Here is a 22,745-nt window from a genome sequence, read left to right as displayed (position 1 = left end):
TGTCTGGTGCTCTGCAGAGTTTATCAGTTATGAAATGTCTGGTACTCTGCAGTACTTATCAGTTATGAAATGTCTGGTACTCTGCAGTGTTTATCAGATATGAAATGTCTGGTACTATGCAGTATTTATTAGTTATGAAATGTCTGGTGCTCTGCAGTGTTTATCAGTTATGAAATGTCTGGTACTCTGCAGTACTTATCAGTTATGAAATGTTTGGTACTATGCAGTATTTATCAGTTATGAAATGTCTGGTGCTCTGCAGTATTTATCAGTTACGAAATGTCTGGTACTGTGCAGTGTTTATCAGTTATGAAATGTCTGGTGCTCTGCATTATTTATCAGTTATGAAATGTCTGGTACTCTGCAGTATTTATCAGTTACGAAATGTCTGGTACTCTGCAGTATATATCAGTTATGAAATGTCTGGTGCTCTGCTGTATTTATCAGTTATGAAATGTCAGTGTTTATCAGTTATGAAATGTCTGGTACTCTGCAGTATTTATCAGTTATGAAATGTCTGGTACTCTGCAGTGTTTATCAGTTATGAAATGTTTGGTGCTCTGCTGTATTTATCAGTTATGAAATGTCTGGTGCTCTGCAGTACTTATCAGTTATGAAATGTCTGGTACTCTGCGGTATTTATTAGTTATGAAATGTATGGTGCTCTGCAGTATTTATCAGTTATGAAATGTATGGTGCTCTGCAGTGTTTATCAGTTATGAAATGTCTGGTACTCTGCAGTGTTTATCAGTTATGAAATGTCTGGTACTGTGCAGTGTTTATCAGTTATGAAATGTCTGGTGCTCTGCAGTATTTATCTGTTATGAAATGTCTGGTACTTTGCAGTATTTATCAGTTATGAAATGTCTGGTACTCTGCAGTGTTTATCAGTTATGATATGTCTGGTACTCTGCAGTATTTATCAGTTATGAAATGTCTGGTACTCTGCAGTATTTATCAGTTCTGAAATGTATGGTGATCTGCAATATATATCAGTTATGAAATATCTGGTACTCTGCGGTGTTTATCAGTTATGAAATGTCTGGTACTCTGCGGTGTTTATCAGTTATGAAATGTCTGGTACTCTGCAGTATTTATCAGTTATGAAATGTCTGGTACTCTGCAGTATTTATCAGTTATGAAATATCTGGTGCTCTGCAGTGTTTATCAGTTTTGAAATGTATGGTACTGTGCAGTGTTTATCAGTTATGAAATGTCTGGTACTCTGCAGTATTTATCAGTTATGAAATGTCTGGTACTGTGCAGTGTTTATCAGTTATGAAATGTCTGGTGCTCTGCAGTGTTTATCAGTTATGAAATGTCTGGTACTCTGCAGTATTTATCAGTTATGAAATGTATGGTGATCTGCAGTGTTTATCAGTTATGAAATGTCTGGTGCTCTGCAGTATTTATCAGTTATGAAATATCTGGTACTCTGCAGTGTTTATCAGTTATGAAATGTCTGGTACTCTGCAGTATTTATCAGTTATGAAATGTCTGGTACTCTGCAGTATTTATCAGTTATGAAATGTCTGGTGCTCTGCAGTATTTATCAGTTATGAAATGTATGGTGCTCTGCAGTATTTATCAGTTATGAAATGTCTGGTGCTCTGCAGTATTTATCAGTTATGAAATGTCTGGTACTCTGCAGTATTTATCAGTTATGAAACTTCTGGTACTCTGCAGTATTTATCAGTTATGAAATATATGGTACTGTGCAGTATTTATCAGTTATGAAATGTCTGGTACTCTGCAGTATTTATCAGTTATGAAATGTCTGGTGCTCTGCAGAGTTTATCAGTTATGAAATGTCTGGTACTCTGCAGTACTTATCAGTTATGAAATGTCTGGTGCTCTGCAGTGTTTATCAGTTATGAAATGTCTGGTACTCTGCAGTGTTTATCAGTTATTAAATGTCTGGTACTCTGCAGTGTTTATCAGATATGAAACGTCTGGTACTATGCAGTATTTATTAGTTATGAAATGTCTGGTGCTCTGCAGTATTTATCAGTTATGAAATGTCTGGTACTCTGCAGTATTTATCAGTTACGAAATGTCTGGTACTGTGCAGTGTTTATCAGTTATGAAATGTCTGGTGCTCTGCAGTATTTATCAGTTATGAAATGTCTGGTACTCTGCAGTATTTATCAGTTACGAAATGTCTGGTACTCTGCAGTATTTATCAGTTATGTAATGTCTGGTGCTCTGCTGTATTTATCAGTTATGAAATGTCAGTGTTTATTAGTTATGAAATGTCTGGTACTCTGCAGTATTTATCAGTTATGAAATGTCTGGTACTCTGCAGTGTTTATCAGTTATGAAATGTTTGGTGCTCTGCTGTATTTATCAGTTATGAAATGTCTGGTGCTCTGCAGTACTTATCAGTTATGAAATGTCTGGTACTCTGCGGTATTTATCAGTTATGAAATGTCTAGCACTCTGCAGTGTTTATCAGTTATGAAATGTCTGGTACTCTGCAGTATTTATCAGTTATGAAATGTCTAGTACTCTGCAGTGTTTATCAGTTATGAAATGTCTGGTGCTCTGCAGTATTTATCAGTTATGAAATGTCTGGTACTCTGCAGTATTTATCATTTATGAAACATCTCGTACTGTGCAGTATTTATCAGTTATGAAATATATGGTACTGTGCAGTATTTATCAGTTATGAAATGTCTGGTACTCTGCAGTATTTATCAGTTATGAAATGTCTGGTGCTCTGCAGTGTTTATCAGTTATGAAATGTCTGGTACTCTGCAGTAATTATCAGTTATGAAATGTCTGGTGCTCTGCAGTATATATCAGTTGTGTAATGTCTGGTGCTCTGCAGAGTTTATCAGTTATGAAATGTCTGGTACTCTGCAGTACTTATCAGTTATGAAATGTCTGGTACTCTGCAGTGTTTATCAGATATGAAATGTCTGGTACTATGCAGTATTTATTAGTTATGAAATGTCTGGTGCTCTGCAGTGTTTATCAGTTATGAAATGTCTGGTACTCTGCAGTACTTATCAGTTATGAAATGTTTGGTACTATGCAGTATTTATCAGTTATGAAATGTCTGGTGCTCTGCAGTGTTTATCATTTATGAAATGTCTGGTACTCTGCAGTATTTATCAGTTATGAAATGTCTGGTGCTCTGCTGTATTTATCAGTTATGAAATGTCTGGTGCTCTGCAGTATTTATCAGTTATGAAATATCTGGTACTCTGCAGTGTTTATCAGTTATGAAATGTCTGGTACTCTGCAGTATTTATCAGTTATGAAATGTCTGGTGCTCTGCAGTATTTATCAGTTATGAAATGTCTGGTACTCTGCAGTATTTATCAGTTATGAAACATCTGGTACTCTGCAGTATTTATCAGTTATGAAATATATGGTACTGTGCAGTATTTATCAGTTATGAAATGTCTGGTACTCTGCAGTATTTATCAGTTAAGAAATGTCTGGTGCTCTGCAGAGTTTATCAGTTATGAAATGTCTGGTACTCTGCAGTACTTATCAGTTATGAAATGTCTGGTGCTCTGCAGTGTTTATCAGTTATGAAATGTCTGGTGCTCTGCAGTGTTTATCAGTTATGAAATGTCTGGTACTCTGCAGTGTTTATCAGTTATGAAATGTCTGGTACTCTGCAGTGTTTATCAGTTATGAAATGTTTGGTGCTCTGCTGTATTTATCAGTTATGAAATGTCTGGTGCTCTGCAGTACATATCAGTTATGAAATGTCTGGTACTCTGCAGTATTTATCAGTTATGAAATGTCTGGTACTCTGCAGTGTTTATCAGTTATGAAATGTCTGGTACTCTGCAGTATTTATCAGTTATGAAATGTCTGGTGCTCTGCAGTGTTTATCAGTTAAGAAATGTATGGTGATCTGCAATATTTATCAGTTATGAAATATCTGGTACTCTGCAGTGTTTATCAGTTATGAAATGTCTGGTACTCTGCAGTACTTATCAGTTATGAAATATCTGGTACTCTGCAGTGTTTATCAGTTGTGAAATATCTGGTACTCTGCAGTATTTATCAGTTATGAAATGTCTGGTACTCTGCAGTATTTATCAGTTACGAAATGTCTGGTACTCTGCAGTATTTATCAGTTATGAAATGTCTGGTGCTCTGCTGTATTTATCAGTTATGAAATGTCAGTGTTTATCAGTTATGAAATGTCTGGTACTCTGCAGTATTTATCAGTTATGAAATGTCTGGTACTCTGCAGTGTTTATCAGTTATGAAATGTCTAGCACTCTGCAGTGTTTATCAGTTATGAAATGTCTGGTACTCTGCAGTATTTATCAGTTATGAAATGTCTAGTACTCTGCAGTGTTTATCAGTTATGAAATGTCTGGTGCTCTGCAGTATTTATCAGTTATGAAATGTCTGGTACTCTGCAGTATTTATCAGTTATGAAACGTCTGGTACTGTGCAGTATTTATCAGTTATGAAATATATGGTACTGTGCAGTATTTATCAGTTATGAAATGTCTGGTACTCTGCAGTATTTATCAGTTATGAAATGTCTGGTGCTCTGCAGAGTTTATCAGTTATGAAATGTCTGGTACTCTGCAGTGTTTATCAGTTATGAAATGTCTGGTACTCTGCGGTATTTATCAGTTATGAAATGTCTAGCACTCTGCAGTGTTTATCAGTTATGAAATGTCTGGTACTCTGCAGTATTTATCAGTTATGAAATGTCTAGTACTCTGCAGTGTTTATCAGTTATGAAATGTCTGGTGCTCTGCAGTATTTATCAGTTATGAAATGTCTGGTACTCTGCAGTATTTATCAGTTATGAAACGTCTGGTACTCTGCAGTATTTATCAGTTATGAAATATATGGTACTGTGCAGTATTTATCAGTTATGAAATGTCTGGTACTCTGCAGTATTTATCAGTTATGAAATGTCTGGTGCTCTGCAGTGTTTATCAGTTATGAAATGTCTGGTACTCTGCAGTACTTATCAGTTATGAAATGTCTGGTGCTCTGCAGTATATATCAGTTATGAAATGTCTGGTACTCTGCAGTATTTATCAGTTATGAAATGTCTGGTACTCTGCAGTATTTATCAGTTATGAAATATCTGGTGCTCTGCAGTGTTTATCAGTTATGAAATGTATGGTACTGTGCAGTGTTTATCAGTTATGAAATGTCTGGTACTCTGCAGTATTTATCAGTTATGAAATGTCTGGTACTGTGCAGTGTTTATCAGTTATGAAATGTCTGGTGCTCTGCAGTGTTTATCAGTTATGAAATGTCTGGTACTCTGCAGTATTTATCAGTTATGAAATGTATGGTGATCTGCAGTGTTTATCAGTTATGAAATGTCTGGTGCTCTGCAGTATTTATCAGTTATGAAATATCTGGTACTCTGCAGTGTTTATCAGTTATGAAATGTCTGGTACTCTGCAGTATTTATCAGTTATGAAATGTCTGGTACTCTGCAGTATTTATCAGTTATGAAATGTCTGGTGCTCTGCAGTATTTATCAGTTATGAAATGTATGGTGCTCTGCAGTATTTATCAGTTATGAAATGTCTGGTGCTCTGCAGTATTTATCAGTTATGAAATGTCTGGTACTCTGCAGTATTTATCAGTTATGAAACTTCTGGTACTCTGCAGTATTTATCAGTTATGAAATATATGGTACTGTGCAGTATTTATCAGTTATGAAATGTCTGGTACTCTGCAGTATTTATCAGTTATGAAATGTCTGGTGCTCTGCAGAGTTTATCAGTTATGAAATGTCTGGTACTCTGCAGTACTTATCAGTTATGAAATGTCTGGTGCTCTGCAGTGTTTATCAGTTATGAAATGTCTGGTACTCTGCAGTGTTTATCAGTTATTAAATGTCTGGTACTCTGCAGTGTTTATCAGATATGAAACGTCTGGTACTATGCAGTATTTATTAGTTATGAAATGTCTGGTGCTCTGCAGTATTTATCAGTTATGAAATGTCTGGTACTCTGCAGTGTTTATCAGTTATGAAATGTCTGGTACTCTGCAGTATTTATCAGTTATGAAATGTCTGGTACTCTGCAGTGTTTATCAGTTATGAAATGTCTGGTACTCTGCAGTGTTTATCAGTTATGAAATGTCTGGTGCTCTGCAGTATTTATCAGTTATGAAATGTCTGGTGCTCTGCAGAGTTTATCAGTTATGAAATGTCTGGTACTCTGCAGTATTTATCAGTTATGAAATGTCTGGTACTCTGCAGTATTTATCAGTTATGAAACGTCTGGTACTGTGCAGTATTTATCAGTTATGAAATATATGGTACTGTGCAGTATTTATCAGTTATGAAATGTCTGGTACTCTGCAGTATTTATCAGTTATGAAATGTCTGGTGCTCTGCAGAGTTTATCAGTTATGAAATGTCTGGTACTCTGCAGTGTTTATCAGTTATGAAATGTCTGGTACTCTGCGGTATTTATCAGTTATGAAATGTCTAGCACTCTGCAGTGTTTATCAGTTATGAAATGTCTGGTACTCTGCAGTATTTATCAGTTATGAAATGTCTAGTACTCTGCAGTGTTTATCAGTTATGAAATGTCTGGTGCTCTGCAGTATTTATCAGTTATGAAATGTCTGGTACTCTGCAGTATTTATCAGTTATGAAACGTCTGGTACTCTGCAGTATTTATCAGTTATGAAATATATGGTACTGTGCAGTATTTATCAGTTATGAAATGTCTGGTACTCTGCAGTATTTATCAGTTATGAAATGTCTGGTGCTCTGCAGTGTTTATCAGTTATGAAATGTCTGGTACTCTGCAGTACTTATCAGTTATGAAATGTCTGGTGCTCTGCAGTATATATCAGTTATGAAATGTCTGGTACTCTGCAGTATTTATCAGTTATGAAATGTCTGGTACTCTGCAGTATTTATCAGTTATGAAATATCTGGTGCTCTGCAGTGTTTATCAGTTATGAAATGTATGGTACTGTGCAGTGTTTATCAGTTATGAAATGTCTGGTACTCTGCAGTATTTATCAGTTATGAAATGTCTGGTACTGTGCAGTGTTTATCAGTTATGAAATGTCTGGTGCTCTGCAGTGTTTATCAGTTATGAAATGTCTGGTACTCTGCAGTATTTATCAGTTATGAAATGTATGGTGATCTGCAGTGTTTATCAGTTATGAAATGTCTGGTGCTCTGCAGTATTTATCAGTTATGAAATATCTGGTACTCTGCAGTGTTTATCAGTTATGAAATGTCTGGTACTCTGCAGTATTTATCAGTTATGAAATGTCTGGTACTCTGCAGTATTTATCAGTTATGAAATGTCTGGTGCTCTGCAGTATTTATCAGTTATGAAATGTATGGTGCTCTGCAGTATTTATCAGTTATGAAATGTCTGGTGCTCTGCAGTATTTATCAGTTATGAAATGTCTGGTACTCTGCAGTATTTATCAGTTATGAAACTTCTGGTACTCTGCAGTATTTATCAGTTATGAAATATATGGTACTGTGCAGTATTTATCAGTTATGAAATGTCTGGTACTCTGCAGTATTTATCAGTTATGAAATGTCTGGTGCTCTGCAGAGTTTATCAGTTATGAAATGTCTGGTACTCTGCAGTACTTATCAGTTATGAAATGTCTGGTGCTCTGCAGTGTTTATCAGTTATGAAATGTCTGGTACTCTGCAGTTTTTATCAGTTATTAAATGTCTGGTACTCTGCAGTGTTTATCAGATATGAAACGTCTGGTACTATGCAGTATTTATTAGTTATGAAATGTCTGGTGCTCTGCAGTATTTATCAGTTATGAAATGTCTGGTACTCTGCAGTATTTATCAGTTACGAAATGTCTGGTACTGTGCAGTGTTTATCAGTTATGAAATGTCTGGTGCTCTGCAGTATTTATCAGTTATGAAATGTCTGGTACTCTGCAGTATTTATCAGTTACGAAATGTCTGGTACTCTGCAGTATTTATCAGTTATGAAATGTCTGGTGCTCTGCTGTATTTATCAGTTATGAAATGTCAGTGTTTATTAGTTATGAAATGTCTGGTACTCTGCAGTATTTATCAGTTATGAAATGTCTGGTACTCTGCAGTGTTTATCAGTTATGAAATGTTTGGTGCTCTGCTGTATTTATCAGTTATGAAATGTCTGGTGCTCTGCAGTACTTATCAGTTATGAAATGTCTGGTACTCTGCGGTATTTATCAGTTATGAAATGTCTAGCACTCTGCAGTGTTTATCAGTTATGAAATGTCTGGTACTCTGCAGTATTTATCAGTTATGAAATGTCTAGTACTCTGCAGTGTTTATCAGTTATGAAATGTCTGGTGCTCTGCAGTATTTATCAGTTATGAAATGTCTGGTACTCTGCAGTATTTATCATTTATGAAACATCTCGTACTGTGCAGTATTTATCAGTTATGAAATATATGGTACTGTGCAGTATTTATCAGTTATGAAATGTCTGGTACTCTGCAGTATTTATCAGTTATGAAATGTCTGGTGCTCTGCAGTGTTTATCAGTTATGAAATGTCTGGTACTCTGCAGTAATTATCAGTTATGAAATGTCTGGTGCTCTGCAGTATATATCAGTTGTGTAATGTCTGGTGCTCTGCAGAGTTTATCAGTTATGAAATGTCTGGTACTCTGCAGTACTTATCAGTTATGAAATGTCTGGTACTCTGCAGTGTTTATCAGATATGAAATGTCTGGTACTATGCAGTATTTATTAGTTATGAAATGTCTGGTGCTCTGCAGTGTTTATCAGTTATGAAATGTCTGGTACTCTGCAGTACTTATCAGTTATGAAATGTTTGGTACTATGCAGTATTTATCAGTTATGAAATGTCTGGTGCTCTGCATTGTTTATCATTTATGAAATGTCTGGTACTCTGCAGTATTTATCAGTTATGAAATGTCTGGTGCTCTGCTGTATTTATCAGTTATGAAATGTCTGGTGCTCTGCAGTATTTATCAGTTATGAAATATCTGGTACTCTGCAGTGTTTATCAGTTATGAAATGTCTGGTACTCTGCAGTATTTATCAGTTATGAAATGTCTGGTACTCTGCAGTATTTATCAGTTATGAAATGTCTGGTGCTCTGCAGTATTTATCAGTTATGAAATGTATGGTGCTCTGCAGTATTTATCAGTTATGAAATGTCTGGTGCTCTGCAGTATTTATCAGTTATGAAATGTCTGGTACTCTGCAGTATTTATCAGTTATGAAACGTCTGGTACTCTGCAGTATTTATCAGTTATGAAATATATGGTACTGTGCAGTATTTATCAGTTATGAAATGTCTGGTACTCTGCAGTATTTATCAGTTATGAAATGTCTGGTGCTCTGCAGAGTTTATCAGTTATGAAATGTCTGGTACTCTGCAGTACTTATCAGTTATGAAATGTCTGGTGCTCTGCAGTGTTTATCAGTTATGAAATGTCTGGTGCTCTGCAGTGTTTATCAGTTATGAAATGTCTGGTACTCTGCAGTGTTTATCAGTTATGAAATGTCTGGTACTCTGCAGTGTTTATCAGTTATGAAATGTTTGGTGCTCTGCTGTATTTATCAGTTATGAAATGTCTGGTGCTCTGCAGTACATATCAGTTATGAAATGTCTGGTACTCTGCGGTATTTATCAGTTATGAAATGTCTAGCACTCTGCAGTGTTTATCAGTTATGAAATGTCTGGTACACTGCAGTATTTATCAGTTATGAAATGTCTAGTACTCTGCAGTGTTTATCAGTTATGAAATGTCTGGTGCTCTGCAGTATTTATCAGTTATGAAATGTCTGGTACTCTGCAGTATTTATCAGTTATGAAACGTCTGGTACTCTGCAGTATTTATCAGTTATGAAATATATGGTACTGTGCAGTATTTATCAGTTATGAAATGTCTGGTACTCTGCAGTATTTATCAGTTATGAAATGTCTGGTGCTCTGCAGTGTTTATCAGTTATGAAATGTCTGGTACTCTGCAGTACTTATCAGTTATGAAATGTCTGGTGCTCTGCAGTATATATCAGTTATGTAATGTCTGGTGCTCTGCAGAGTTTATCAGTTATGAAATGTCTGGTACTCTGCAGTACTTATCAGATATGAAACGTCTGGTACTATGCAGTATTTATTAGTTATGAAATGTCTGGTGCTCTGCAGTGTTTATCAGTTATGAAATGTCTGGTACTCTGCAGTATTTATCAGTTATGAAATGTCTGGTACTCTGCAGTGTTTATCAGTTATGAAATGTCTGGTACTCTGCAGTATTTATCAGTTATGAAATGTCTGGTGCTCTGCAGTGTTTATCAGTTAAGAAATGTATGGTGATCTGCAATATTTATCAGTTATGAAATATCTGGTACTCTGCAGTGTTTATCAGTTATGAAATGTCTGGTACTCTGCAGTACTTATCAGTTATGAAATATCTGGTACTCTGCAGTGTTTATCAGTTGTGAAATATCTGGTACTCTGCAGTATTTATCAGTTATGAAATGTCTGGTACTCTGCAGTATTTATCAGTTACGAAATGTCTGGTACTCTGCAGTATTTATCAGTTATGAAATGTCTGGTGCTCTGCTGTATTTATCAGTTATGAAATGTCAGTGTTTATCAGTTATGAAATGTCTGGTACTCTGCAGTATTTATCAGTTATGAAATGTCTGGTACTCTGCAGTGTTTATCAGTTATGAAATGTCTAGCACTCTGCAGTGTTTATCAGTTATGAAATGTCTGGTACTCTGCAGTATTTATCAGTTATGAAATGTCTAGTACTCTGCAGTGTTTATCAGTTATGAAATGTCTGGTGCTCTGCAGTATTTATCAGTTATGAAATGTCTGGTACTCTGCAGTATTTATCAGTTATGAAACGTCTGGTACTGTGCAGTATTTATCAGTTATGAAATATATGGTACTGTGCAGTATTTATCAGTTATGAAATGTCTGGTACTCTGCAGTATTTATCAGTTATGAAATGTCTGGTGCTCTGCAGAGTTTATCAGTTATGAAATGTCTGGTACTCTGCAGTGTTTATCAGTTATGAAATGTCTGGTACTCTGCGGTATTTATCAGTTATGAAATGTCTAGCACTCTGCAGTGTTTATCAGTTATGAAATGTCTGGTACTCTGCAGTATTTATCAGTTATGAAATGTCTAGTACTCTGCAGTGTTTATCAGTTATGAAATGTCTGGTGCTCTGCAGTATTTATCAGTTATGAAATGTCTGGTACTCTGCAGTATTTATCAGTTATGAAACGTCTGGTACTCTGCAGTATTTATCAGTTATGAAATATATGGTACTGTGCAGTATTTATCAGTTATGAAATGTCTGGTACTCTGCAGTATTTATCAGTTATGAAATGTCTGGTGCTCTGCAGTGTTTATCAGTTATGAAATGTCTGGTACTCTGCAGTACTTATCAGTTATGAAATGTCTGGTGCTCTGCAGTATATATCAGTTATGTAATGTCTGGTGCTCTGCAGAGTTTATCAGTTATGAAATGTCTGGTACTCTGCAGTACTTATCAGTTATGAAATGTCTGGTACTCTGCAGTGTTTATCAGATATGAAACGTCTGGTACTCTGCAGTATTTATCAGTTATGAAATGTCTGGTACTCTGCAGTATTTATCAGTTATGAAATATATGGTACTGTGCAGTATTTATCAGTTATGAAATGTCTGGTACTCTGCAGTATTTATCAGTTATGAAATGTCTGGTGCTCTGCAGTGTTTATCAGTTATGAAATGTCTGGTACTCTGCAGTACTTATCAGTTATGAAATGTCTGGTGCTCTGCAGTATATATCAGTTATGTAATGTCTGGTGCTCTGCAGAGTTTATCAGTTATGAAATGTCTGGTACTCTGCAGTACTTATCAGTTATGAAATGTCTGGTGCTCTGAAGTATTTATCAGTTATGAAATGTCTGGTGCTCTGCAGTGTTTATCAGTTATGAAATGTCTGGTACTCTGCAGTATTTATCAGTTATGAAACGTCTGGTACTCTGCAGTGTTTATTAGTTATGAAACGTCTGGTACTCTGCAGTATTTATCAGTTATGAAATGTCTGGTACTCTGCAGTATTTATCAGTTATGAAACGTCTGGTACTCTGCAGTATTTATCAGTTATGAAATGTCTGGTACTCTGCAGTATTTATCAGTTATGAAATGTCTGGTGCTTTGCAGTATTTATCAGTTATGAAATGTCTGGTACTCTGCAGTGTTTATCAGTTATGAAATGTCTGGTGCTCTGCAGTGTTTATCAGTTATGAAATGTCTGGTAGTCTGCAGTATTTATCAGTTATGAAATGTCTGGTACTCTGCAGTGTTTATCAGTTATGAAATGTCTGGTACTCTGCAGTATTTATCAGTTATGAAATGTCTGGTGCTCTGCAGTGTTTATCAGTTAAGAAATGTATGGTGATCTGCAATATTTATCAGTTATGAAATATCTGGTACTCTGCAGTGTTTATCAGTTGTGAAATATCTGGTACTCTGCAGTATTTATCAGTTATGAAATGTATGGTGATCTGCAGTGTTTATCAGTTATGAAATGTCTGGTGCTCTGCAGTATTTATCAGTTATGAAATATCTGGTACTCTGCAGTGTTTATCAGTTATGAAATGTCTGGTACTCTGCAGTATTTATCAGTTATGAAATGTCTGGTACTCTGCAGTATTTATCAGTTATGAAATGTCTGGTGCTCTGCAGTATTTATCAGTTATGAAATGTATGGTGCTCTGCAGAATTTATCAGTTATGAAATGTCTGGTACTCTGCAGTATTTATCAGTTATGAAACGTCTGGTACTGTGCAGTATTTATCAGTTATGAAATATATGGTACTGTGCAGTATTTATCAGTTATGAAATGTCTGGTACTCTGCAGTATTTATCAGTTATGAAATGTCTGGTACTCTGCAGTATTTATCAGTTATGAAATGTCTGGTGCTCTGCAGTATTTATCAGTTATGAAATGTCTGGTACTCTGCAGTATTTATCAGTTATGAAACGTCTGGTACTGTGCAGTATTTATCAGTTATGAAATATATGGTACTGTGCAGTATTTATCAGTTATGAAATGTCTGGTACTCTGCAGTATTTATCAGTTATGAAATGTCTGGTACTCTGCAGTATTTATCAGTTATGAAATGTCTGGTGCTCTGCAGTATTTATCAGTTATGAAATGTCTGGTGCTCTGCAGTGTTTATCAGTTATGAAATGTCTGGTGCTCTGCAGTATTTATCAGTTATGAAATGTTTGGTGCTCTGCAGTGTTTATCAGTTATGAAATGTCTGGTACTCTGCAGTATTTATCAGTTATGAAATGTCTAGTACTCTGCAGTGTTTATCAGTTATGAAATGTCTGGTACTCTGCAGTATTTATCAGTTATGAAATGTCTGGTGCTCTGCAGTGTTTATCAGTTATGAAATGTCTGGTACTCTGCAGTGTTTATCAGTTATGAAATGTCTGGTGCTCTGCAGTGTTTATCAGTTATGAAATGTCTGGTACTCTGCAGTGTTTATCAGTTATGAAATGTCTGGTACTCTGCAGTGTTTATCAGTTATGAAATGTCTGGTGCTCTGCAGTGTTTATCAGTTATGAAATGTCTGGTGCTCTGCAGTATTTATCAGTTATGAAATGTCTGGTGCTCTGCAGTATTTATCAGTTATGAAATGTCTGGTGCTCTGCAGTATTTATCAGTTATGAAATGTCTGGTGCTCTGCAGTATTTATCAGTTATGAAATGTATGGTGATCTGCAATATTTATCAGTTATGAAATGTCTGGTATTCTGCAGTATTTATCAGTTATGAAATGTCTGATACTCTGCAGTATTTATCAGTTATGAAATGTCTGATACTCTGCAGTATTTATCAGTTATCAAATGTCTGATACTCTGCAGTGTTTATCAGTTATGAAATGTCTGATACTCTGCAGTGTTTATCAGTTATGAAATGTCTGGTACTCTGCAGTATTTATCAGTTATGAAATGTCTGGTGCTCTGCAGTATTTATCAGTTATGAAATGTCTGGTGCTCTGCAGTATTTATCAGTTATGAAATGTCTGGTGCTCTGCAGTATTTATCAGTTATGAAATGTCTGGTGCTCTGCAGTATTTATCAGTTATGAAATGTCTGGTGCTCTGCAGTATTTATCAGTTATGAAATGTCTGGTGCTCTGCAGTATTTATCAGTTATGAAATGTATGGTGATCTGCAATATTTATCAGTTATGAAATGTCTGGTATTCTGCAGTATTTATCAGTTATGAAATGTCTGATACTCTGCAGTATTTATCAGTTATGAAATGTCTGATACTCTGCAGTATTTATCAGTTATGAAATGTCTGGTACTCTGCAGTATTTATCAGTTATGAAATGTCTGGTGCTCTGCAGTATTTATCAGTTATGAAATGTCTGGTACTCTGCAGTATTTATCAGTTATGAAATGTCTGGTGCTCTGCAGTATTTATCAGTTATGAAATGTCTGGTGCTCTGCAGTATTTATCAGTTATGAAATGTCTGGTGCTCTGCAGTATTTATCAGTTATGAAATGTCTGGTGCTCTGCAGTATTTATCAGTTATGAAATGTCTGGTACTCTGCAGTATTTATCAGTTATGAAATGTCTGGTGCTCTGCTGTATTTATCAGTTATGAAATGTCTGGTACTCTGCAGTGTTTATCAGTTATGAAATGTATGGTGCTCTGCAGTGTTTATCAGTTATGAAATGTCTGGTACTCTGCAGTATTTATCAGTTATGAAATGTCTGGTGCTCTGCAGTATTTATCAGTTATGAAACGTCTGGTGCTCTGCAGTATTTATCAGTTATGAAATGTCTGGTACTCTGAAGTATTTATCAGTTATGAAATGTCTGGTGCTCTGCAGTATTTATCAGTTATGAAATGTCTGGTACTCTGCAGTATTTATCAGTTATGAAATGTCTGGTGCTCTGCAGTATTTATCAGTTATGAAATGTCTGGTGCTCTGCAGTATTTATCAGTTATGAAATGTCTGGTGTTCTGCAGTATTTATCAGTTATGAAATGTCTGGTGCTCTGCAGTATTTATCAGTTATGAAATGTCTGGTGCTCTGCTGTATTTATCAGTTATGAAATGTCTGGTACTCTGCAGTGTTTATCAGTTATGAAATGTCTGGTGCTCTACAGTATTTATCAGTTATGAAATGTCTGGTACTCTGCAGTATTTAATAAGCTCAAAAGAGATGAAAAACTTGCACATGTTAGTTGACTTGATGTCTATGGGTCTTATTATTGTGATTGGGAAAGGCGGGAGATGAAACCTAATTCAGTTACAACATAGTTAATCTTCTAAGTTTGTGCTTAAGTGGTCCTGCATTTTAAAATCTAGTGAATATGCCTGCAATATCGACAAATTCAATAACTATTTGTTTAAATAAATCAACAATTTTCATATTTCGTTGACATACAAATTTTCAAAAAAATTGTTATTTTCAAACCATCACACCCTAAAGATTTTATGCTGCAGTTTTTTTCATTTTATTCCAGAATTGCAACAGAATAATGTCAAACCTATAAAATAAATAACTTGTAAACTAATCAATGATATATCTTAATTTGTAGGTGCGTGTTACATACCACAGGTAATGAAAAGCATGACAGGAATTGCCTATGATAGCAGACCACCTAAGTGGGCCATTGACTTAACAGTCACATGATCTTCATAGAGCCCTGCCTTAATCACTTTTGAAACAGACAACAGCTTTGTCATGGGAAAAGGAACAAATATGTTGCTGATTAATGGATGTTTTGTTAATTATAAATTTTGTATTTGTAATTAGACATTGTTACCTCATGGTACAGACCCTATATTTTATTATTGGATTATACAGGTAACTGTGAGATACTAAAATGTATACATTCTTACCATTTATGTAAAAACACAATTTGTGTATACCCATATTAATTGCAACATGTATGTTCCCATATTGTAAGGTATAATTTATGCTTCAACTGTTCTTGTCTGGGATATCTTCATAGCATAACTCAGAGCTAGTGTCTGTGGAGGCAGGTACATTGTTTGTTGAACACCGTGGGGTTGTGACTGTTGTCACTATATGACAGTATCAGTGTAAACCTGATATGAGGGATTGCTGATACTTGATGGAGCTCTAGGTGTCGCACTTAAATTAATCAACTTGGTTAGTGTACAGATGCATTTATCTGGTTAGGGAACAGATGAGTCTTGTAATAATTATCATAGTAACTTTCATATTTGCATACATCTCTTTTTAAGTAAAAATGCATATATTCATTGCTATTTAAACACACAAATAGCTAGAACTATTCATTTGTACACAGTGAAATGTATAATATCAGTAGGTCATTCATATAGTATCTTGTACATTAATTTGCACTGAATATAATTCTGTAAGTATTTGTGTGACTCATGGAACCAATACGTTCCTTAAGCTATATCAATGCACCTAAATGGGACTGTTTGAACACATGATAGATGTAAATATCACATCAATCTAAACACGTGTTTAAGTAAGTATATATCAGTTAAGCCTGGGTTTGTGTGATTTTTAGTAATAATATATTTGAATACATGTAAGTTTGTTATGCATGACATGTATTACAACCTGTGATTAACCATTAGATGAGAATACATGTATAAAGTATTGATATGTTGTTAAATAAATGAATACATCATGCAGTTATAATAAATGTATATTATGTTGATTAATTATGTAGATCCACACTGTTTTCATTCTGTTCAGTTGAGGTTAATAACCAAGTTAGCCTATAAAAGGAACACCAACATACCCTGTTAACATTAAATTCAATAGTCAAATATGGCTTTCAAGAAAGTAAAATGGGAATAGAACAATATCTATGGGACAATCTACATTTACACACTTGCATAGGTCGGTGTGTACAGTTGCACAGAAATGCATGCGCTACATGAGAAATGATCAGTCTCTGAGCATTCACAACAATTAATGTACAAAATAATAATATATGAAACTCAAGACCAAGAGGTGATACCAGGTGTGAGCAAAAGAATGAGCATGTCCTATCCTATCTGTAGCACTCGCCATATATCAAACGAATTAATCAATTCATCTTTTACATAGAACAAATGATGTTCAAACAACCAGAGATCATCTGTCGCCTAGGTGATTTGCCATGGAAACGCTCGGATGTTGAGATAAGACATTGACTTAAAAAACCTTGACTTAGTGGCTTGGAAGGTAGTACAGACACGTTTTACAATAACAATGTGTTTTGTAAAAATAATAATAATTTTAATTAAGAACCAGTTAGTAGAAGTGTGCTAAAGGTATTGGAGGCATGAAATACAAATGGGGAAGATTGTATGTACTATATATTTACAGTGAGCACATGTGCTTTCTAGTAGAGCAAATACAAAATTTATAAAATATATCTGCAAGCAACAGGTAGTAGGTATGTTTAAACAATTATAAATATTTACGGTAATGAAATAATGACCATATATGACTTGATATTTTGAAAGAACAAAATTATAGCACAAGTTCAATGTCCCTATCTACAAAAGTACTTAAGATATTACATTTATGCATGTTATTGAGGTCACATGAACCATATATAGTCATCTAAACATTAGTCATATCATATTTAATCTCAACCAAAACCTAATCCAGTTTGCACATTATCCTTGATCAGCAAGTTGTAAGCATCTTTGTAACAACACTGTGACATTCGTACCAGCCGAATGCAGACATTATTGTGATGTTGCTTGTTGGTTATTTGGTTGTTCCCAACAAGAGTTACCTACTTTGTTTTAATCAACATAGTAACTGAAACAAAAACGTTTGATACTCCATTTAACAATTAGTATTTATATCTCACTTTACATACCGCATTGAGTGACTGCATTTTCAAATTTACAAATTATTTTCAGTTCTGTCTAACCCAATATATCTACAACAATGTTTCTGCAATTAAGTTATATCATTTAAAAACAATAATGAATAACAATAATAGGAAAATGGGAAATTTTGATGTATTTTTGGTCTCAAAACTACTGACATTGTCATCTTGAATTGGATCATGAAAGAAATGCATGTACCCATGTCTGATATAATGTCACATATATGTATTATGTTGCAATTTGATCAGCCAGAGCAAGTGTTATATATGACTGGACACTGACAGATTGAGGCCAATCTATAGGTCCTTGTTTTTAGACTTATGAACATTTGAACAAAGACTAAAAACCAAAGTTAGCAATCGACATAGAGAAAGTAGATATGGTTTAACATAGTAAAATCTTTCCATAAAAATAAATCTTCATATAAACTTGGTGTTTGTAAACATACAAACTGTTATAACATTAGTAAGTTAAGAAATCTCTAAAGTGAACGGCACTAATATCATTTCTGAGAACACAAATGGTTGCAAGATTGCAGTGTTTATAAACACAAAATGTTGCAATATAACGGTGTTTGTAAACACACAAATTGTTTCAAAACAACGGTATTTGTAAACACACGAACATCTAAACAACCACAAAAATGGTTAATAAATAAATATAAACGGTACTTGTAATGTCACAAACTTTTGAATATTAACGGTGTTTGTAAACACAAACTTACATGATAACTGTAAACACACATACTGCTGTGTATTAATGGCGTCTGGACACATACACAATTGTATAATAACAGTGTATGTAAACACAGTATCTGAACACTAACTGATACATAACGTCTGAACAAACTGTTAAACACAAACTATTGCATAATAATGGTGGCTGTAAAATCAAAAACTGCTGGTAATAACAGCGTGCAAAAACACATAATCTTACATAGTAATGGTAATGATGTTTGTAAACACACAAACTATTGAATAATTGTGTTCGTAAACGCACAATTGTTGCAAGATAACAGTGTTTGTAAACACATAAACTATTACATAATAACGACGGGTGTAAATACACAAACTGTTGTATAAAACTACGTTCGTAAACACAACACTGCATAATAATTGTACTTGTAAAATCAAAATAAAATGTGTAAAACACATTGTTTGTAATGGTAACGATGTAAACACACAAGATGTTGCATAACTGTGATTGTAAACACAGATTGTTGCATAATAGCAGTACACAAACATACACACTGTTGCATAATAACGGTGTTTGTAAAAACACAAACTATTGCATGATAACAGTGCATGATACTGCTGAGTAATAACGATGAATGTAAATACACAGTTACATGATAACAGTACATGTAAAACACCTACTGTTGCATAGTAACAATTGATAGTAATCACACAAACTATTGCATAATAACAGTAGCTGCTGCCCAATAAGTGCGTGAGAACGTAATACTGTTGCATATTAACAGTGTTTTTAAATATACAAACTTTCCAGGCATACTTAGCAGCAACATTGTATACAATATTATAAAGGTATATTAATTATAACACATACACTGCATATTTTAAACACAACCTGTTGGATAATAACGGTGTTTCTTAATTGGCAAACTCTTACATCATAACGGTGTTTGTGAACACACAAATATCAGTGTTAGTCAAAACACACACATTACTGGATATTAACGCTGATTCTAAACACAGAAACTGTTGCATGGTAACAGCGTTTTTCAAAACACACACACTGTTGAATATAAACACTGATATATACTAAGTGTTTGTAAATGAGAACTGTGTGTACAATAGTTTGTGTGGTCAGTCAATTACTACACAGCAAACACTGTTGTATATAGCGGCGTTTGTGAAGAGGCCTAGGTAAGCACTTACCACTTCCGTGTCACTGAGAATGTTCTAGAACCGTACTGTATCTGGGTGGAATATTCTAGATTTTTAGAAACTGGTTGAATAGGTAATAGAACACTGTAGAAGGCAATATAAGGTAATGGAACATTCTAGAAATTTGTAGTAAGTTCCAGACTCATTAAGTATGATGATGTAATGGTCTATTTATAGACAGTGGGGGTATATATAGGGGAGTTGTTCAGCACTGAGTTCAGACCGGAGATCTCGTTGAATTGTATTGGAGTTTAAGTATCTAGTCATTGGAGTAGTGGAGTTTTACCGCGTTATTGTACTTGATTTTTGCAGAGTATAATAATACCAGTACCAGTTGAAACATCCCATCTGTTGGCTCCGTGTTCATATGTTATCATCGCTGCCAGGGAAGTCTTTCTGTTACTGTTGCCATTTTGGTATTTGAACCATCACACCTGTACTATACCAATCACGGTAATATTACGTTGCGTGTGACAGGGTGCCGGGAGATGGTAGGATGGGAGGTTTGTTTCAGTTTGGCGGATTAGTTAAAGGGTTTAAAGTGAAACAAATTAGCTTATGAAAAAGTTCATTTATTACCGACAAATAAATTAATATAATATCGGCTACAACTCTTAACAACAATTTCAAATTACTTGTTATAATACTTATGGTGCTCTGACGACGAATCCATATTTCCGAGATGCGTATATGCTAAATTTTTATTGTCGGTAAAAAATTGTTTGTAACTTTTTGTATAAATGCAACAGTAAGACAATTTGCAAGATGTCCCCAGGACACCCTTACCAATAGTAACGTAGATTTGGTTGTGGTTGATTTATCAGCATCTTAGGGAACAGAATGGAACTGGGAAGAGAGCCACTGATAAGCAGAATATACTGCTCAGCAATTAACTATTACAAACACCTCAAAGCGATAGACAATGACAATTTAGCTTTTTATGCTATAAAAGACATGGAAAATAATACTTACACAGGAGCATGGTTGACTACCTTAGAACGAAACTTGAAACTTTACAACAAAAACAATGTCACAGATTTCACGAAACAAAAACTAAATAATTCAATTAGACAATATTACATTAACAAATGGAATATAGACAACAAAAGGGAAAGTGCCAAATTACGCACATACAGGACATTCAAAGACTCCTTGGAACAAGAAGAATACATAAAAGTGATGAACAACCCACAACATGTCAAAACAATAGCTCAATTTAGATTAAGTTGCCATAAACTTGCCATCGAAAAAGGTCGTTATACAAAACCAAAAACACCAGTGGAAGACAGGTTATGCTCCCATTGTAACGAAGTTGAAAATGAGGAACATCATTTAATACATTGTAAACTGTACACAAAACAAAGAGACGCAATGTTTCACACTATCAACAGTGTAAATGCAAATTTCCTGAATTTGGATAAAGAAAAACAACTTAAACATAACTTACAATCAAAAGATAAAGATACTATTATAGCCCTCTATGTGTACTTGAGTAACAGTAAATGAACAAACAAAAGAATACACTCAGTCACACTTATTTAACTTTTTATTTACTCAACTTTCGTCTACTTACTTTTTTTAGTTATTCATTATTAACTTTATTAATTATAGCAAAAAATTATAGCTAATTTTGTGTAGTTGTTGCTGGGGACGGCATCTTCATTAGCCAGGTTTCATTTACTCGGCCATCGCTTCACCGTTATACTTTGGCGAAATTCACATTGTAAACCTGTATTCATTATCAACCATGTAATGAAATCAAATGCAGCGGCGCGTGCTCAAGTACGTTTCTATAGTAAGTTGGGGGAAATTGAAGCCACGTGTTTTTGTCAGTGAAGGCCATGATACACGAGTCAACTTTTGTTGAACACATTTGCTGTAGATTTTCGAGAATTGTTTAATTTTGTTATTTGAGAAACATAAACTTACACAAATTACATAGAATTCATTGATGCACTTTATGGATTTTGTTAAAAGAAAACGAAAGAATTTTCATAATGGTTTTACGGGGGCTGCCACAGCCACTGTTTTGATTAGGAGTTAGAACTGTCAGATACGGACACTGTGGAAGATATTTGATTGTTTTTCGCATTTAACATTTAAAGTGGCGCTGTTTACAATCAAAACCTATTGAGGCTTGCCTACGCTAATTCATACTTGAGTGTAAAGGCCAGAAACAGTTGTTATATTTGGTGCCCAGTTTAGTATGATAGAAAGCGTGTACAGTCTTCAATATACGTGATTCGGGCGTTTCATAATAAATGCTTTCTATTAATAATTGCACTTTCAAATAATATTTATGAGTTATGTTTACGTCAAAACCTCGTTAAAGGTCATTAGCATATTGTGTACGCAGTGAGCATGCTTTGGTCTCCTTTTCCGTATTCCTCGACCAATACGTCAACTTTCGCCTACTTACTTTTTTTTTATTAGTTATTCATTATTAACTTTATTACATTTTAAACACTAAATTAGAAATGTTAAATTTTCTACACGGTTGTAATAAAGCTGTTATCTTATCTTATCTTATCTTATCTTAGGGTGGCATCAATAGATCACTGAATCAGAATTCACTACGATTGAACTGGTCTATTTATGCTCAATCAATATTTGATATGCATCTAAGAGTAATCTGAGTCGCCGCCAGAATATTGAGTTATTTTCTCATAACAAGTATGTTAAAGCGGGAGGGTCGTCACCTGCGCACGCACGGGAATTTAGTCCCAAGCGACGATAACAACACACGCTAAAACGCAAAGGCTCATGGGTAGACGCTTGTTTGTAAACGAAGACACGCTATGACCATCTGACGCATGCGCAGGTGACGACTCCCACCCACGCTTTAATTCATAGGACGTATTACCTTGGCGTCCTGATCCACATCGATCATTACTTATTTCCTAATAAAATAGAAGAAAACCGCTGGAACCGATAAATATAATATATATACAATGATTGTAGGTATAACCAGACGTGTTGTCACATTTTCC

The 22,745-nt window shown here is 34.8% G+C and overlaps 1 protein-coding gene across 2 annotated transcripts in view; it reads left to right on the top strand.

Moving 5' to 3' along the window:
• LOC100378334 (protein adenylyltransferase SelO, mitochondrial-like) overlaps window positions 1–16,659 on the top strand; it is a 71,654-nt gene extending 54,995 nt beyond the window's left edge. For both annotated transcript variants that reach the window (XM_085496721.1, XM_085496720.1), the window contains exon 12: window positions 15,553–16,659. In XM_085496721.1, the coding sequence (XP_085352847.1) occupies window positions 15,553–15,647 (95 nt within the window). In that variant the 3' untranslated portion in view covers window positions 15,648–16,659. The remainder of the gene's footprint in view (window positions 1–15,552) is intronic.
• The last annotated feature ends 6,086 nt before the right edge of the window (window positions 16,660–22,745 follow it).

Source organism: Saccoglossus kowalevskii, chromosome 3, assembly GCF_978046115.1.
Source record: "Saccoglossus kowalevskii chromosome 3, keSacKowa6.1, whole genome shotgun sequence".
In the NCBI taxonomy this organism is placed as follows: domain Eukaryota; kingdom Metazoa; phylum Hemichordata; class Enteropneusta; family Harrimaniidae; genus Saccoglossus; species Saccoglossus kowalevskii.
This window is presented reverse-complemented; position numbering and strand designations above follow the sequence as displayed.